Source organism: Argiope bruennichi, chromosome 5 (genome assembly GCF_947563725.1).
Source record: "Argiope bruennichi chromosome 5, qqArgBrue1.1, whole genome shotgun sequence".
In the NCBI taxonomy this organism is placed as follows: Eukaryota; Metazoa; Arthropoda; class Arachnida; order Araneae; family Araneidae; genus Argiope; species Argiope bruennichi.
Window position 1 is genome coordinate 92,409,960 of NC_079155.1, and position 19,758 is coordinate 92,429,717.

The following is a 19,758-nucleotide window of genomic DNA, read 5'->3' on the forward strand; positions in this document are numbered from 1 at the left end:
AGAATTTCATTTCAAAGAAATCAATTTTAATAGCAAAACCAATGTTTATTACACAAAATTACATAGAAAATTAAACTCAGTTTAATAATATATTAGAAACATAATTATAAAAACAGAGTAAAAACCTATTATTAACATCATGCGAAGATCACTAACTCCTGCATATAGTGATTTGTCTTACTTTTAATGCTACACATCAACCTTCCAAAAAATTCTCTAATACAGAGAATTTAATCAAAAGATCAATCCACCCATTTGTATAGAAATAAATTTATCTAAAATTGTCGACATTTAATTTCAAGCTAAAGTTGACTTCCAGATTATTTTCACACTCATAAAAATAGACATCTTACCAGCTATGTAACCACAACAAAAATTTAACAATCTAAATTACATTCTCTACCCTTATATAAACAATTTATAAAGAATTTATCAAATCATTCATTTGGAGTACTAGATTAATATACATTTGTAGGAAAAAAATCAGTGGTTCTATTTAACAATTACAATCAGTTTGTAAATTTCTTTTGTGATTTATTTAAAAGAATATCTTTTAAAACATATACCACTTTAATGCTTAAATTCTTTATTATTGTATATAACTTTATATGTAATTTAACGCTGTTTTTTTTTTTCCATTATTGTACTTGTAAAAGTTAAAAAGAAATGCAACTTATCAAACAATGTTAGAAACATAATCATTTTTAAATGACATCTTTACACTTTCAAAGATAAATATATACATACATTTCAGTAATAACAAATATTAAGCAAAAAACATTTTATGAACTTCATTAATATTTCTTAATATTACAAGTTTTCAAAGCATAAAGTAATACAACATGCTGGAAATACTAAAGTTTTACGTGGTATTAGAAGAGATCTAATTTTAAATCAGAAGTTTAGTACATGAAAAAATATATAATTTTTTCAATAATCAGAAAAATAATTTTTTTAACCACTTTTACAACATAAGAGAAGTAATTTAAAATCTACATAATTCTAATTTTAACATAAGAGAAGTAATTTAATTAATTATTCAAATATTGTTAATATATAAAATTACCACTTTAATTATGGCTCAAGAAGCAATTTCAAAATTGGTAGGAAAACAAAAAAATTGTGAAACTTAATTTTGTTTTCATTTAGAATTAAAAATAGTCTAATTGATGTAAAGAATCATACAGTATGTTATTTCAGAAAATACATATGCATTATTAAAAAAAATTACAAAAACTACATTTTTATACAGTTTTTTGGTCCTATTAAGTGTATTTCATAAGATATTTTTGAGGCAATAACAATTTAAATTTAAATAAACCCTATTTTTCTAAGTCAAAACTGGCACATATTAAGAGTTTTCAAATTAAAATCTCTCAATACCATTATTTCAGATGATTTGAGATTATTCCAAAGGCATCCTTATGGAAGATTTGTGAGCCAATTTACATTTCCTCTCATTAACTATCTAAAAATAATGAAGTACAAAGTTTCACAACGTGATAAAATTTTAATTGCAGAAGAGTAGAATTTTCTTTGATTAAAATGTTCATATATCAAGAATATGCTACCAGATATTACTAATTGAACAGGAAAATTGTATACGAATTTATATTTCCTAATTTTTAGAAATAAATTTTCTAAATAACAAACCTAAGCAACATAATTCTTTTCATTATTTAGAACATCTTTCAAATTGGAAATATATGTTTATTTTTAAATATTTAGAAATTAGCTATTAGGTCATGATATTGAGCACACTCTGTATGCATGTTTATAAAGAAAAAAATTTTGAAAAATACTTACATCACATCTGTCACATTCTCTTCCAACAAATTTGGGCTTACATTCACAAACTCCAGTAGCTCTATCACATATGGAACTTTCAGAACCAAGAGGACTACAGCCGCAGGCTGAAAGGAACCAGAGATGTGCTCATCTGCAAACTGTCATAATCTAAAATTACTAACACAAAGCTAACTACTTTTTAATTTTAATGAATGTATAGAAAAATGCTTTAAGACTAAATGGAATAAAAATATTAAAATAAATTGTTTTTCTCTTTCCAAAAATATCCCCTTATAACTGAAAACATTAATAACAAAAAAAATTTAGCCCAGTTCATATTTACTTTTAACATTTTGATAGAAGCTATCTGTTGTAATAAATAATCATTTCTTAAATACGAATATAACTTACAGAAATAATACAACACACATTGTAGCAAAATAATGCATTTAAGAAATTAATAATTTTTAAGAAAATTATTTCATAAAAAGACAAAAATGAATAAATTTGAAAAAATCTTGGAAAAATCAAAGAAAAATTTAGATAAATTTAGTGTTTAGTTTAATATCCATTGTATGAATGCAGATTTCATTATCCATTTCAAATTTTTTATCAGTAAACAAAACCTTTATGTTTTAAAATTTACTTAGAAAAAAATGAACATAAAAAAGTAAGTAAAATGCAACATATCTATTTGCTTTCAATCAATTTAATACAACAATGAAGGTAAATACTATGACTTTCATGTGATTAATAAAAATTCCCCTAATTTTATGCTAAGGTGAATTAACAGTCATTCAACATTATATTGTAAAAATTATCTCCCTTTAGATACCATTGGATATGTTTTAGGATATTTTCAAAAGTATTTCATGCTTTTAGCTTTAACTGAAGAATAAAAATATTATTTAAATATAATTTAAATTTTTCTTTAGCATTGTGTACGAAATTTGTTTTGAAAAGACATTTAAAATTAAAGGGAAACAAAAGAAATTCTTTAAAATTTCTTCTAACAATTCTAAAACTATATTCAATAGTTATTTTTAAAAAATACATGGTTTGCTCAAATGCAACTGACAATTATTCAACAACTAATTAAGAAGTCTGAACCTAATGAAAGTAAAACACACGGGTGTACAATATATGCAATGTACACAATAACTAAGTTAATTAACACAGATGCTATTAAACTGTGAATATTCTGAGAATTAAATAGTAAAAAAATGAATGGATCATGAGATTTAATATTCGTATGTAATTAAAAATTTCAATTTAAAAAATAATTTGTATTTAAAAATAATGTATCTGGAATATTGATCAGCATTATTTCACTAGATGAATATTTAATTGTACACACAAAAAAGTCAGCTTTTTGACTGCTAACCTACACACAACTTAGCAATGCAAATATAATGGTTTAAATAGTTTATGACAACAAACGCACTAATTAAAAAATCTCACTTTCTTATGTATCCATGAATTGCTTATTTTAAACAGTATTTTATTAATCATAAACCATACAAAAAATAATCAAGGAAAATAAATAATGATGTTAAAGAATATTAATTACCTTATAAACAGGAAAAGCAGCAATAGATAAAAAAGAAAGAATTATAAGTTTATTTCTTTATTTATATGGAAATCAAGGGAAAAAGATTAACTGTAAATTTAAAACTAAAAAATATACCTAAGAAAGTCAGAAGATATCAGTTAATTGTTTAAATATAGATTTTTGACATTTAAAAAACTTTAAAAATTGTCAAAAATGTAATATTTCTTTTTGAAACAAATAACATACTATAAAGCAGATAAAATACTAAGAATGTTCGATATTCAGTTGCACAAAATATATTAAATTAATGTCTCTAAGCCAGTGAATAATAGCATATTATGTTTGAACCAATGGCCCAATGTCATCATAGGAACAAAATTCCATTACTGAGTTTAATGCTAAAAGCACCTTTTTACTTTATTTTAAAAAATATTTGAGCACATAGTTCCTATTTAAATTGTTACAAAAGAAAATATCTTAAATCTGCCAGCACATATGTAGACAATACACTAAAACCTAAAGCATACACATCATTTGTCTTCTGTCAGAAAATAATATTCATAATAAAGTTCTGTAGCTGCCATTGAGATATCAACTTTAAATTTGAATGGTTCAGTTAACAATTCTACTTACGTTTACAAATATGATGATAAGCATTGCCATAATGTCCTTCTAAGCACTCATTACAATTCCATCCTCCTGTGTTTCCAATACATTTTAAACACTGGCCAGTAATATCGTCACAATAATTGGGATCAGATGTATCAACATTACCAGTGCAATCACATGGTTGGCAGGAACCACCTGGTATGCCAGGTGTTCCAAAATAACCTGGAGCACATCTAAATAACAAAATGCTGTTTCAGATAGGAATTTTTGAATTATGATTTTTACAGTAAAATATTTATTAACTAAAGTTTGTTTAGACAAAATAGAATTCAAAATAAATTTAATAATTTAAATACAGCACAAATTTCAGTGTTTGAATAAAACTATGAGAAGAATTTCACAGAAAAAAAACTATACAATATCTTTCCATGTTTTTTTTTTAATAATGCAGTAATTTTTCAAAAACAACTGCAGTAAATGGCATAATTTTCCAGTTTTCACCATCTTGTTAAGCATACATTATCATTTTGTTTAAAATGTAAAAGAAAGTGTTTACAAAATATATTATTAAAACTACTTTCCTAAAACAATAGTTTAACTGAATACTAATTTGGGCTTAAAAACAATAGAATTCATTTATAAATATTTTACCTTTCACATTTACTGCCAGTATAACCAACTGCACAAGCAGTGCATACGTAATCAGTCACAGCATCTGTCGTCACAATGTCTCTGCAAACAGGTGAAAAGTTATTTTCAGGATTGAGCAAGGGACAAGCACATGGTTGACAATCCTCTGAAGTACCTCTGTAAGGGTTGCCATGAAAACCTTCTACACACATTTCACAATGATGGCCAGTTGTATTATGAGCACAGTTCTAAGAAATCAAAAATTAGACTTTCAGTTTAACTAAATTGTGAATTTTAAAAAAATGGAGGGATTTGGTTTAGATAATTCTTCCTATATTTCTGATGCAGTTAAATAATAATAATAATAGGTATAAATATATATTGCTTTTATAAATATATGGCATACACTATTTTCTATAACAATCTATGGAATGATAAAGTTGAATTGTAAATTTTTTTTTAAAAATTAAGTTTCATACCAAGCAGTAACCTGTATAAGGATCACAAGTTGTAGAATGGCCATTACATTCGCAAAGCTCACATACACCTTTGTGGAGTGTATCATTTACACGCCTATATCCTGTTTCACAGATCTGAAATTGAAAAATGCTTCAATAAAAAAATTACAACAAAATATTATACAATTTTAAACACATTCTTCTGCAATCTCTCAAATGTAGTGGCACAGCAAGGACACTTTGGGATTCCCCACACTCAAATATGCTCTTTTAAAAACATCAAACAAATTAAACAATTTTCCCATTTTTCCAAGACTTTCACCTGTCTTATGCAACTTTTCAAATACTAAATATAATCAAACATTTAATTTTTTGCATTTTTTCTCAAATGAAATATGAAAATTGCAGTTTTTATTCATATAATGCTTTATATTACTTCAAAGACTACTTAATTATCCTATAAAAAATAAAAATTATATATTATATTTTATTTAATATAAATACCTCACAAGACAATCCTGAATATCCTAATGGGCACTCACACATTTCTACAGTCTGCATTTTCTTGATACTACTTGACCATCTATCTGCTATTTCCATTTCAACATTATAGAGACTGAAATGACGATGGTATATAATTATATATATATATATATATATATATATATATATATATATATATATATATATATATATATATATATATATATATATATATATGTGTGTAAAGATATATTAACAAAAGAATACACATCCAAAAAATATCTGGACACAATCACAAAACTGCTCATTCCATCAATGATAGTAAGGCATATATGACAATTCATTACTGAGCTTTTTAAATCATTTCTTCAAATTTCATTTCTAAATTATTTCTTTCTCATCAAGTTTCCAAAAGATGAAACAACAACAAAAAAAAAACATTAATGAAAGACGTAAATCATAATTTAATAAAAATTGCTTGATATTAAAACTGCAGAATTAATAAAAAACTCACATATTAAAAATAAGATTTGTAACTTTTAAATCAAAATGAAAAAAACATGCAAAACAAATTTAAATATAATAAGTCTATAATTTTTGGTGTATGCAAATACGCTCTCATTTCATAATTACAACACATGCAAACATGAAAAAGGTTTTTTTATTTCTACTTTTCAATGAAAAATAAGCTTATTTCCCACTTGTCTGAACAAAATCAGAGATAATATTAATATAAAACATCATCATTAACAGAAATTGATGATTTCAAATAACAATGATAGAAAAGTCATTAATTGAACTGCAATCAACTGTTAATTATTTAATTAATGAAACTTGATGCAATTTATACTATAATCACTGTTTAAAGTATACAGACTTTTAAGATACAGCCCTCAGTAGAATTACAAAGATATTCCTGATAAGATAATGTTACTTAAACATGTTAAACAAACTGAACCTCTACTCCCCCCCCCTTGTACCAATACAACTTAACAGTAAATGTTTGATTGATATTTTAAAGAAATGTTTGATATACTTCAGGTTCGAAAATAACAAATAATTTAATGGAAATTTTGCTATTAATTGTGGAATCACTACAAATCTAATAATCACTATGAGTGAAATATAATTCAAGTATGTTGAAGCTCCCATTACAGCAACAATGTTTGTCAATTCCATGTAAAATTGACATTGAAATAACAATAGCATTTGCATTTGTTATAGATTGTGGGCAGAATGTTCCAACTTTATTCTTTGCTTTTTTTTTTTTTTTTTTTTTTTGCTCATTTTTATATATTATTGTTCTTGATTCAATATTGCTATATGATTTCAATTCATCTTAGAACATTCTGCCCACTTTCAGAAATAGTATAGTGAAATACCCTGAATAATAACTACAAATATCACTGAAGGGAGTTTTAATAAAAATAAATATATATAATTCCATTTTAAATCTAAATTATATCTATTTGTCTACATTTACAGTGGGATCCATTCGGTATCATTTTTATCTTTTTGTTTTCATAAAAATAAAAAAAAAGTTCATGTAATTAATTTTTTACTCATAAACTAAATTAGATTCATATTTTCCTACTCCTCATGTGAACTCCTCAGGTGAATGAAGAATATGAATTAGATTCATATTCTTCATTCACCATACTCATGTAAAATATTTACCTTTCCATCAAATTTGTCTATTATTTTTCGATGTTTTATATAATGAAATATTTCATTTACACGGCTTCGTTTCAAAACAATCTCTAGTGAGATTTAACTCCTAATTAACAATAACTTACACTCCAATTATTTGATCGGAGTGGTATTTGGCACGAATCAAAAGGCGAGTAATATTATTCATCACAGCTGCAAAAGTCTCTTTTGAAACTGCTCTGCTTCTTTTCCCAGCAGCTGTTAGGTGGGACCATGGACGTTCTTGCAAAGGAAGGGTCACTGTGATATTTCCTTGAACTTTACGAGAACCAAAGTAATAACCAATGCGTATGGGATCACTCTAAAAAAATATTTAAAAATTATTAACAATTATTACTCTGAATTTATCTATCTATTTTCATAAAAAAGTTCATGTAATTAATTTCTTACTTCAATAATTATTCCAGGAGCATCATTTTGAATGCCATTATCTTCTATTACAGTATAGCCAATGACATACCTAAGATCCCCACCATAAGAATAAAGCTAATAGAAGACATAAATATATTTGATGTATGAGATATTTATTGATGTAAATAATTCAATTGTTAAATAATATAGCAGAAATTATTACATACATACATACATATATCTATATATTCTATGTCATTAAATTATATCTTATTATATGTATCCAACATTTGATGCAATTCCATCATGATAAATCTTATCACAAATATTAGAGTTTGAATGAATAAGCATTCCACTTGCATTTAAAACCATTCATAACACTTTTTCTTTTTATTCAGATTATGTTTATGACAATATGACAACGCAATTTACAATGTTTATTGTCATAAACAGAAACCATATCCAAAATATCATCATTAGCAGCAAATAAATATATATTGAATAATAAAACAATAAATGCTATTCATACCTTTCAGTTCACTAAAAAAAATTAAATTTACTAATTTAAACAGAAGTTATTAGGAAAAATCTGAGGTAATTTTTGCGATGATTATAAAGCTGTAATGCCTACTAGTATTTGCACAGTTGAAATGAGCAAAAATAGTTTTATTAAAATTGATAGCAATACTTCTATAAATAACAATGATTTACACAAATAATGTAAAATAAACTCATATGCCATAATTTATTATGATGAATATAGAAAAAAATACAGACAAAATAGTGTAAATTAATACTTTTATGCAACTATAATGAAGGAGATAAATTATTAAATGAATGCTTGATTCAAAATACCTTATTTTATATAATCTAGACATTGTTTCAATATCTTTATAAATTGGTTTTTATTTTATAAAACAGCTGAAAAGTTCATAAAATTTTTTATTTATTCTCAGAAATAAAGTATAAAAAAGATAAACAATTTTTATCAACCATTATTATTGGGTTAAGACATAAAATTATTTGATTTTTTTCATTTTCTATTAAGAATGATTACAGAATTTATAAAAACAATTACAAAACAATTTTTCAGCTGTAAAATCATATTTGTATACAAACAAAAAAATACATTATGAGACAACAATGGAATACCTTAATTTGATGAATTTGAGTACAATCAAATGCAAAAATGAATTTTATTATCACCTACCATAACCCACCTTTTTTCCGATATATTCAGGTGGAGCCATCCAATAATAATTATCAAATCCAAGCATAGCTTCATTAGTGATTTTAAGATAATCACCTTCATATTCAGGATCAGCAACATGTAGACCATAAAGGTCAGTAACTCTCCAGCCATTTAGGGATGATATCTAAAAGGAGAGAGAGAAAAAAGAATTTTACTTATGTAAGTATCCATGCAATGACAAAATTCACAGGGACAGTACTTTTTTTACCCAACCTTCATGATATTCAAAATATATCAATTTAGTAAATCCTCATGAAGGTTATAAATTTTGTAACAAATCATTCATACACTCAAATTCAAAATACATACTATTGGTTAACACATCTCTACTTGATACTTCATAAAACAAGCAGTTTAACTAGGACAATTAAATGTTATAATTTCAGTTTTGTGATTGATCACCTGTTATTATAAAAATGAACTTCCATAACATGACAATATATGCCTTATAAAAAAAGATGTGAAATACATATTTCTCACTAATTTAGTAGAAAATTCAAAGCATTTAAAAAACATTTATATCTGCATTCAATAAGTTCCTTAATAAGAAATTTACTTTTTAAATGCTATCAATGATTACATTTTCCATAAACAGGTATAAACAGTATACCTGTGAAATAGGAAAATCTTAATTTGGGATGGTCTCAATCAATTCAGCCATCTTATGAACAATTAAAAGATTAGATGCTAATAAATCAGCACATATCTACCGAAAAAACTTTTTTTTTTTTTAAAATCTTCAGTTTAATGCAAGACTCACGGCTAAATAATGAATGCTCATCTTGTCTATTGATATAAATAGTTGAAGAGTCCCAGAACATATTCATATTTCGCATTTTTTTAAAAAGTGAAAAGATGTGGAATCTATCTTTAATTTTCAATATTTTAAAATATATGAATTACACATATAAATTATAATAAAATTAAATTTTAGAATCCCCTAAAAATATTTATATTTTTAATAAATTTTGAAAATAAATAATAAAAATTTATTTTTCTGTACTTACCACTTTAACTCCCCAATCACTTTCTCGGCATCTGTTTGTAATTCCTGAACAATAACAAGGAGTGCAACCATCAGAATTCTCAGAATCCATATTATAATGGCCATATTTACAATACTCACAATGGGCTCCTTCAACATTTTTCTAAATAAAATTAATAAAAGAATCAATAAAAATAACCTAAGTAGCCATTTGTATAAAGCAAAAAAAAAATGTTACATTTTCTATAAAAATATAACTGATCAGTAAAAATGCTATAATTCAGGAAGAGAAGGCTTCCTATTTCAATATGTAACTTTCTAAATTAAAAAATATTGGAGATATTACTATAAAATACAGTGTCAAATGAATATTTGAACTATGTATTTTAATTTGCATATGAAATAAGACAGAAACTATTTCAAATTTCTATAATTTAAAAATTAAATAATGAAAAAGTTACATGCATCAACAATCAAAGTAATTAATGTTCAGACTTGATTATTTAAAAACAAGTTCATGCTTTTACAGCTGATTCAAAGAATCCAGTATTTGTAATTCTACACCTATACAGTATATTTCACACATGTGTATTGCATTTTGAATACATCATCTACCTTAAACAGAAATAGTAACAATTTCATTTTTGTCATGCAATTCCATTTAACAAATAATTAAAACAGACCTCAATTTAACCTGAATTCTCTCAAAATTAGAGAAATAATTCAAAGTGAAATTCTTTCAAAAGCAACTATATTTTTTTGTTTTGATTATTTTTTTAATTAAGAAATATTTACTTTACAGATACAGCGGCCTTCACATGTTGTTTCTCCTTCTGTTCCAGCAGGACTACAAGGGCAGGGTTCACAGATGGGGTATTGCTTGAATCCCAGAGCACAGTGATCACATTTGCTTCCAGCAAATCCTTCCTTACATATGCAGTCACCAGGATACTAGAAAATGAAATGTGGAAAAGCAAACTACTTTAAAAATTACTTTTCAAATGTAAAATATGATAAGCATATATTCGAGAAATAAATATCAACTGAAACTGCATAATTAAGAATTAAATTCAACTAACAAGAAATATTTTCGACAGAGAATGATATAATTTATCAACTATATTTATTATCTTTCCTAAAGATTTAAATACTTAGAAATAATTAAAACCAAATAGCAAAAAAAAAAACTTTAATTTCCATATACATGATTATAAGATAACATTTCCTCTTCCACCTACTGCAAACAACTTCTGTTTTAACAAAGCATATTTTACATTTAATTCATTTTTATATTACATGTGCAAACAGTTATAATTGAAAATTATCTAATATGAAATCTAATCTTAAATGGGAATATTTAATCATAGAATTTTAAAAACATTTTCTAATCTGGATGTTACATTCTGAAAACAAATGCTATATGTTGCCATCTAGAAATCAACATAATCTGTTATTTAAAATTGAAAAATTTCATATCAGTGTCAGATTTTTTTCTTGTATATTTTAAATTACAAAAAAATATCAGTATACCTTCTATGAAATAAAATTAATTTACTTATTATATTTAAAAATAAGATAATTTTTGTTTAAATATATAAAGAATCAATTGAATAAAAAGCATATATATATATATATATATATATATATATATAATGATATTTTAACAACTAATTTAAACTTAATTAATTTCCTAGTTTTTTGCTCAATTCAGAGCATATTAAATTCATTCTAAAAAGTTCTCATATTTCCTGATCCCATTCCACGTTTTCTATTTAATTAATTCAATAAAAATTTTGTAAAAATGCTAAAATTTGCACTTTTACATGCTTGGAGTGAAGGGATAAATAACTGTCCAGCAAGTACATTCTTCTAAAAGATCCCTATTATTCCCTTGCCTCTGGTCGACACATGTAAGAAATCCCTATCAGAATCTCATTGTGAATAAGCACTGGGAAAATTATTCTCCCTCTCTATTTTATGCTAATCTACTCTTGTATCACGCTGTGAATGGACGTGCCTTGTCCACACTACTTGTCCATAAAACATGCCTCTCGGGAGAGAATAAAACGAAGTTAAAAAATTCAAAGTGTCTTTTCTGTTTTCAACCATAACTCTGCTTCAAATATTATGTTAATATAAAAATTAATTTCAACTACAATTAGAAAAATTAACTTAATTATTACAATATAATTTGCATTTTAAAAATATGAAATGTTTTTTTAATGTCACAATGAAGCTAAACTTAAATTATAGATCAGTTCAAAAGTAGTTATAAAGGTTTTTTTTAAATAACATTATTATGAAAAATATTTATAAGAAAAATATAAATAGAACCATTAAAGAGACATTATAATCATTAGAACAGCAGAATTCAGCTCAATTAGCAAGAATGTTATTCAACAAAATAATGCAAAGTCTATATTAAAAAATATTAAATCAAAATCATTATTTCGGTTTCTTGAAAATCTTAGTTCTGTAGGGCAAAAACATTTCATCTTAAATCTTGAGTTAAACTATACAAACATCTTTTAATAACTAACAAAGAAAAAAGGCTTACCACTCCTTCAAGTATAAAAGTATCATCTTTAATACAGAAACCAGTAACACCAGGTCCAGCACAACGACAACGACGGCAAGGAGTTGGATCACTTCTCTCAACTCCTAAAGGCCTGTAATAACCATCTTCACACTGCTCACAATTAATTCCAGTTGTATGATGCTATGACACAAAAATTTGTTTTTTTATTTGAGCAGTAATACTTAAAAAAAACATATCTGCAAATGAAAAGGTTCTGAAATGTAATCTTTTAAATACTAAGAAAAAAGATTTTCATGTATCCCATTTCTTTCTTGGAGATTATTGGGGAAAAAATTGTATTCTCAGAAAGATCCATACTTGATTTCTTTTTTTTAATCCAATTCTACAAAGTCATTACGACAAAAATTGATTGCACATTAAAGAAAGTAACAAATTACTATTTAACGTTGTTAAATTTACTTGTGTTCCTTAATAACAATGCATAATTGAGTGTTATTAATGAATGTAATTCATTAATAATAATGAAATAATTCTGCTTGCAAAAGAGATAGCACTTTTTGAAGTAGCATTATTCATCACTAAATATTATCAGCATTTTGACAAATTATTCAAAAGTTTGAATGAGTATCAAGATTTCTCTATTATAAAATTCTCATTACAAAAGTAGCAAGTTGTGAATTCAGAACCTGCCATTCAAAACAAAAGAAATAAAAAATTTTAAAATATGCCAGAATTTCTATAAAACTTAACTCAGTGACCAAAAATGTTTGTTCCATGATTCATACATTTTATTATAGACTATATTTTGTCTCAGATAATTTTTAATTGATCAAAATTTAATATGCAAGAATATTTGAATCACTCATATTTATTTCATTAATAGGATTGGAAAAATAGTTCAGACAAGCACTATTCATCACATAAGATTTTTTTTGTCATGTAATGTTCATTATAAATGAAGTTTCATATTTGATAGTTGAGAGAAAACTACTGTAACAATTATACTAATTTTGAAGTATTACCAACACTGCAGGAAAAATAAATACAGATCTTATTATTCCATAATTTTGCAACCAAATGCTTAAAAAAATGAACAGTAAAATATCTCAGATGAGTCAGGTATACAAAAAATTAATTAGCAGAATAACAATTGAAAATTTGATTGCTAAACTATCCATTACAAAATATATCCTTGACAAGACAAGATTAAACAATTCTAATAATAAACTTCTCATTTTAAAGTGTTTTCATGCTTGATTTAACAAATAAGATTTATTTTCTGATTATAAATCAATAAGTTAAAAAATTTTATTAATAAGGTAAAAAATTTTAATGAACTAACAATGTGAAAATAATAAACAACTTTCCTTTCCACATTTCCAATAAGTAACCAATGCAATGAGATATGAAAAGAAATTTGTAAAAACATTTCAGCCAAATGAAGATTTTGTATGATTATAATCATAATTTTCTTACCTTGCACTTTATACAAACACCACCTCCTTCATATTCTTCATTTATATTTAAACTCGCTCTCTTATCAGCAACAGTCTGGTCATAGAAACAAATGTCAGCATGCCCATAACATTGACATTCTGAAAAAATAAATAAATGTTCAAAAATACTTTTATATACTGTGAATACCAAAATTTTTAATCATTTGTTAATTAAATAGTATGTGATATAAAAAAATACTGCAGTGCAGCATAAAAAAAATAAATTTATTTCTACATTTGATTTTATTAATCATATTTTTATAATTTCTTTGTCATATAAGTACACAAAATTAATAAAGTTATAAGATAATCAATAATAATAATGTATCAAAACCTTTATTTCAAAATATATCTTAAAATTAAAAAATTGTTTTTTAATTTGAGAAATATTTAACAAATCTGAAATAAGGCAGGCTATATCAAAGACCAATTTGGCAGTATGCTCAAAAGAGAGAGTGAAGATGTGTTTCTATTTGAAAATAATAAATATAGACGAGTTATTTTATTTTCATCACAGTGTTTAATATATGATAAAATAAGTTACAAATTATTATCTAAGCAGCCAATTTCAATTATTCAACATTATTTCTTTAACAGATAATTTTTCGGTAGCAAGAATAAAATAGCAGTGAGTTACTCAGAACTATATTTCAGTGGATTGGAAAAACAAAAAATATTACTGACAAATACTTTAATTGAGCATACTTGATTCAGGTTAATTGATTCAGATGATAAAAAATTTTTTTTTAATTTATTACATGAAATAAAGAATCAGAAGTAAAATTAAATGATAATTGTCAAAAATTGTCATTTGTATTTCTACAAATGCAACCAATTCTCTGACAAGACAAATTACATTAATACTCTTAAATATGCATAAATAACATATGTAATTTTCATGGAGTATGATACATACTTTCACATACAGCACCATCATTGAAGTTACCAGGTTGCCAAGGTTTCTGCTGATACAAAGGACAACACTGCTCACAATTCTCACCACAGGTGTTATGTTCACATTTGCATTGAAATAACTGCAAAAAAACAAAACAAAAATAATACACTTAATTTTAACAAGAAATTCCCGTCTCTACATCTTAATTCATTTTCAATAGTTTAATAAAAATAGTTTTCTTCCCATAAATAACATTTAAGATCACTTTGGATGAGTTAATATCAATATTTCCAGAAAGTAAAACTTGTCAATATTAATGCTTATAAGGAATTAATATCTTACAAATTGTCTCTGATATTTTTTTTTAAGCATGCTTCCAAATAATTCATTAAATCACTACATATCAATTTTTAATATTTTTTTCTCATTATTATTTAAAATATTACAAAAGAAAAACAGTTATATCAACATAATTCAATATAAAATAATGTACACATGGGTTAACATCTGCATCTCAAGTACACAGATTTACATCCTGCACATCTGTAATATCTTAATGTGAAATATGATGCTTTAATAATCTAATAAATAAAAGGTATTCATAATTTTGGTAAAAACATGTAAGAAATTGTGAAAATGCAAAAGGTTAGAATCTTAAAGCCTAAATATATTATTACAAATCATAAAAGTTAATAGTAATTTAAAAATTAACAATATTTTTCCAAACAACTATTATATAATCGGACACAACACTTAATCTTATTTCATTATAAAATCCTATTAGTTTTGTGATGGCGAATAAATAAAGCCAATTTATCAATTATGTATTAAAATAGGAAGAAATTTTTTTTCTAATCTTCCAGGGTGTAGAGCTGGTTGTGTGTATTTAAGCCAAGGAAAGATGCTTTCTTGTCTTTTCTTATTTATTTTGCACACACACACATATAACAACACATGGACGATGACTTCACATATATAAAGTAACACATAATACTATATACAATTAAAGTAGAAATTGCCGCTAACAAAGAGCGAACGAATACTTCTTTTTGCCGCTAACAAAAGAGCGAGCGGTGCCTACTTGCACCAGTTTCACACCAACTCTCAGGGAGAAGTGTTTTCAAAAACAGCTTAAGTGCGCCTCCCCCACATTCCAAACATACATATGGGTTAGCGCATACTGCGCCATCTATGTTCAGTATTAATCTTTACTGTATGAATAAATATACAAAGAATAAAAAATACAAATAAAGTAATTAAATAAAAACAAAATATTATAAATAATAAAATCACATAAACACAGGGAGAAAAACATTTTGGTACCACATAAAACTTAAAATTATATGCTTCATATATATTTAAATTTACAAGAGACTGAATCAATCTCGTCTCATTCTACATGTTAAACTCCAAAACAACAGACTTATATTTTCTCTTTTGTTTTTCAGATTCTGAAGCAAAAAAAATAGTTTCAGGCAATAGTTTCAGACAAAAAGCATTGCTCAAAGCTCAAAATAATTAAATATTTCAGAATCTAAAGGAAAAATTCTTACATTTGTTTCAGGATCTAGGGGACAATCTTTGGCATGTCCATAACAAACGCACTGTCCACCAACTGATATATCCTTTATTGAATAAAAATACTGCAAAAAAATATTCAAGGAATTCATTAGAATTTTTATGACATAGAAAATATTCAAAAATTTTTAAAAAGATGTTTTTAAAAACTTACTCTTCTGGTTGTAGATTTATCAATTTTTGATGGGTCTCTAGACTGCATAGTCATAAGATCAGCATTTAGTGTTCGAATTTTTTGAAGTCTTAATCTAACAAATCGAGCTGTAGTAAATTCCTGTTACAAAAAAAAAAGTTGGAAATTACATATGACATCTAAATATCCACTACCCAAAAGAAAATATACTTTAATAAATAGCTATGAATTTCATAAAAAACCTAATAGTATAATAATAATACAAAAATTGTTTTTGTAAATATAAACAGTTTTAGCAATTGACTTTTGGATAAGAATTTGGATAAGAATTTTAAATATCCAGAATATTTCTTAAAGCAGAAATTTCATTAAGTTTCTCCTTCCCCTTCCATTCGACTCTTAAGAAAAACTAAATAAGAAACATTTTTTAGGAACATATGATTCAAGCTTTTCCTTTTAAAACAATGGGAAAAGGTTCCACGTGAATTCTTTGAATGCAAACACAATATAATGTGTTTAGTGTAATGATAACACTAAAATGGTAATCAAGAATGAATTTGAAACTTTTCCTTTTGATCAATTGAACGGAAATTATGATACACATTTGCAATCTTGATATCAAGATCTTGATGTCAAATTCCCTATATCTTCTTTGCTACATTTCTGAATTATCATGTTTGAATATACAAGAACAGACAAACCGACAATGAATTTGAACCTTTAATGAATTCGATTTAAACTTTGATACACATCTACAATTTTCATGTAAATAATAAATAAAATATTTCATTCTTCTGACTTACTATATTTTGGGTTATCATCTTTACATAAAAACTCAAAGATATAACTCCAGAAATAATATTATTAAGCTCAGAGAAATCTAAAATGTAAATATACACAAAAATCTTAAGTGATTTTTTTTTTTTTTTTTAATGATTACAATATTTCCTCCTTCTATAATTCCATTTGTGAAAAAATAAAAACTTCAAAAAGAAATTCTATTATAAAATAAAACTATGATATATCCTAATATAATGCTCTAACTATGAAGGATCCTAAATAATATTTGTTAAGATAAATAATTGCTTTGAAATTTTGTAGTATAATTTTGATGAGTCTACAAGAAATGTCTCATTTTCAAGAAACAGTCCTGCTTCATTACTGGATTTAATATATTGTTTTTAATTTTATGTTGAATAAAATATAAATTAATTAATATCAAAAAATAAAATGATTACTATGCAAGTCACCAGTTAGATATTATTTCTTCTCAGAGAATAATTTAACTTTCAAAGATTTTTGTTGTTGTTGTTATTGTAATTGTTACTATATTCTACATGCAAATATACATTTTTTTTTTTTTTCATTTTAAATCGATCTAAATTAACAGAAAACAGCATTTTAATTCCTTAGGAATATAGGAGTTTTTTAGGAGTAAGAATATTGGGCAGCATGTGCATATTCTATCTAATATAAAATATTAAGTTTGAAAAGAACAATTGTTTCATTTTCTCTTTATATACCTAAGTAGCACAAGACATCCTAAGACATATTCTTATGTGCTACCCAATACTGCAAATATCGAACAATATCATAGAAATATGGTGCATACCTTTATGCTACAAAAAAATTACTACTATGAAAAAAAATACAGTTAAACAAAATAAAATTATCCACATACTCTTAAAGTATCACTAGGTCCTTCAGCTCCTGGTCTACCAGAGACTAGAGATGTATGAATCTACACGAAAAGAAAATACCAATGAAAATTAATCAATTATATAATTGGGTGATTTATATTATTATAACTTCTTAAAACAGAAATTTTAAGCATACTATCTGCAAAACATAATTTTGGAATATCTTCATTTATTCAATATATAAGCAGCATCTTTACAACCTCATGTCAACACTGATTCATTACTCATGAAATTAAAAATAAATATCTACCACTAAAAATTCCCATGAAAAATAATTTAAAAGCAAAGACAAATATAGATGAATAACATATTAAACTAGTAATGCATGGTTTTTACAAAATGCAAAAGTTAGATTAAAACAATCTTTTCTTATTCTATTACAAACATTGCTAGGTTATTCTTTACAATGGTTAAACTAGCATGTAACAGAATTATATAGTATTAATAACTTTAAATTAATAATTACATTTAAAATTTCTTAAAATATCAATAAGAGGGGTAAATTTTATTTTTAATTCAATTTATACAAAATTTTATAAACAGTTTAAAATTTCTCAAGTTTTTTTAACTTATAATTTTACAAGAAGCCACATGATGATAAAAGAAATTTTGCACTATTTAATAGAATCTCTAATGAAAGCTTGATTCTATTAATATTACAAGGTTAGAAATTTACTTTTCTAAAAGTCCGTTAAAAATACGAAAAATAACATATAAGAAAAAAAAATTTCTTAATGCATTTGCTTTTAAAATTCATAAAAAAAAATAATAATAATAACACAGAAATTGATTTTTTTGTTGTTAAAAGAAACATTTATAATTAATTATTTAACCTCTATTATCTTGATTTAGGATAAAATGGACGAAAAAACACATTAATATACTTACTTCCCCCCCTTCTAAGGGATTCAATTTTGAATAATAAGAAGTACAAATAACTTCAGAATCACTACGATAGCGTGGCTTTCCCATAGTGGGTCGAACCCCAAATGCTTCCCAGCATTCTGCATCACTGATAGCATAATATTGCCATGGCTTGTAGATCAAGCCATCAAGAGATCGTTCCAAAATCCAATTTCCAGGCCGTGGTGATATTGCTGATTTTATAATTACATAAGCTATTTGAAAAACCTATAAAAAATATGAACCTTTAGAAAGAATTGCCTCTAAGGAATATCCAACATAAATTAAAACATTTTTTATAAAAAATTTGTGTATTTGAACTTCTGATATTTAAATAAGCTATATTTGACTAAATTGCTATTATGATAACATCTGATACCAATAACTGCAAAAGTGAACTAAATTAAACTGAAACTTTAAATTTAAATACAACTTTTTTTAATTTAAAATTTAAGGCTCGCTAGAAAGTTTTCTCTCAAAGAAGGTATAAGAATTCGAAAAATATTTATTTTATTCTAACAGCTGTGAAACATAAAGAATTGTTTCAAAAATAATATAGATGTTCAGTTTACTGCTATAATTTGAAAAAATTATGTATTTTACTGTCTAGATGCAGTGGAAGCAGATACTCAGGGGATAAATCATTTCTCTTTCTTCCCTTAACAAAGAGTATAATGTCTTTTCTAGAGTAGGTAG

At 25.2% G+C, this 19,758-nt stretch overlaps 1 protein-coding gene across 4 annotated transcripts in view; it reads right to left on the reverse strand.

Annotated features, from left to right (window-relative positions):
- LOC129968187 (laminin subunit alpha-1-like) overlaps window positions 1-19,758 on the reverse strand; it is a 214,944-nt gene that overhangs the window by 46,450 nt on the left and 148,736 nt on the right. For all 4 annotated transcript variants that reach the window (XM_056082039.1, XM_056082037.1, XM_056082038.1 and 1 more), the window contains exons 4-20: window positions 19,048-19,290; window positions 18,141-18,200; window positions 16,481-16,600; window positions 16,302-16,391; window positions 14,770-14,887; window positions 13,834-13,952; window positions 12,376-12,537; window positions 10,614-10,769; window positions 9,841-9,981; window positions 8,802-8,957; window positions 7,621-7,716; window positions 7,317-7,531; window positions 5,542-5,653; window positions 5,059-5,172; window positions 4,601-4,827; window positions 3,974-4,182; window positions 1,807-1,913 (exon numbers count right to left, since the gene is read on the reverse strand). In XM_056082039.1, the coding sequence (XP_055938014.1) occupies window positions 1,807-1,913; window positions 3,974-4,182; window positions 4,601-4,827; window positions 5,059-5,172; window positions 5,542-5,653; window positions 7,317-7,531; window positions 7,621-7,716; window positions 8,802-8,957; window positions 9,841-9,981; window positions 10,614-10,769; window positions 12,376-12,537; window positions 13,834-13,952; window positions 14,770-14,887; window positions 16,302-16,391; window positions 16,481-16,600; window positions 18,141-18,200; window positions 19,048-19,290 (2,445 nt within the window). The remainder of the gene's footprint in view (window positions 1-1,806; window positions 1,914-3,973; window positions 4,183-4,600; window positions 4,828-5,058; window positions 5,173-5,541; window positions 5,654-7,316; window positions 7,532-7,620; window positions 7,717-8,801; window positions 8,958-9,840; window positions 9,982-10,613; window positions 10,770-12,375; window positions 12,538-13,833; window positions 13,953-14,769; window positions 14,888-16,301; window positions 16,392-16,480; window positions 16,601-18,140; window positions 18,201-19,047; window positions 19,291-19,758) is intronic.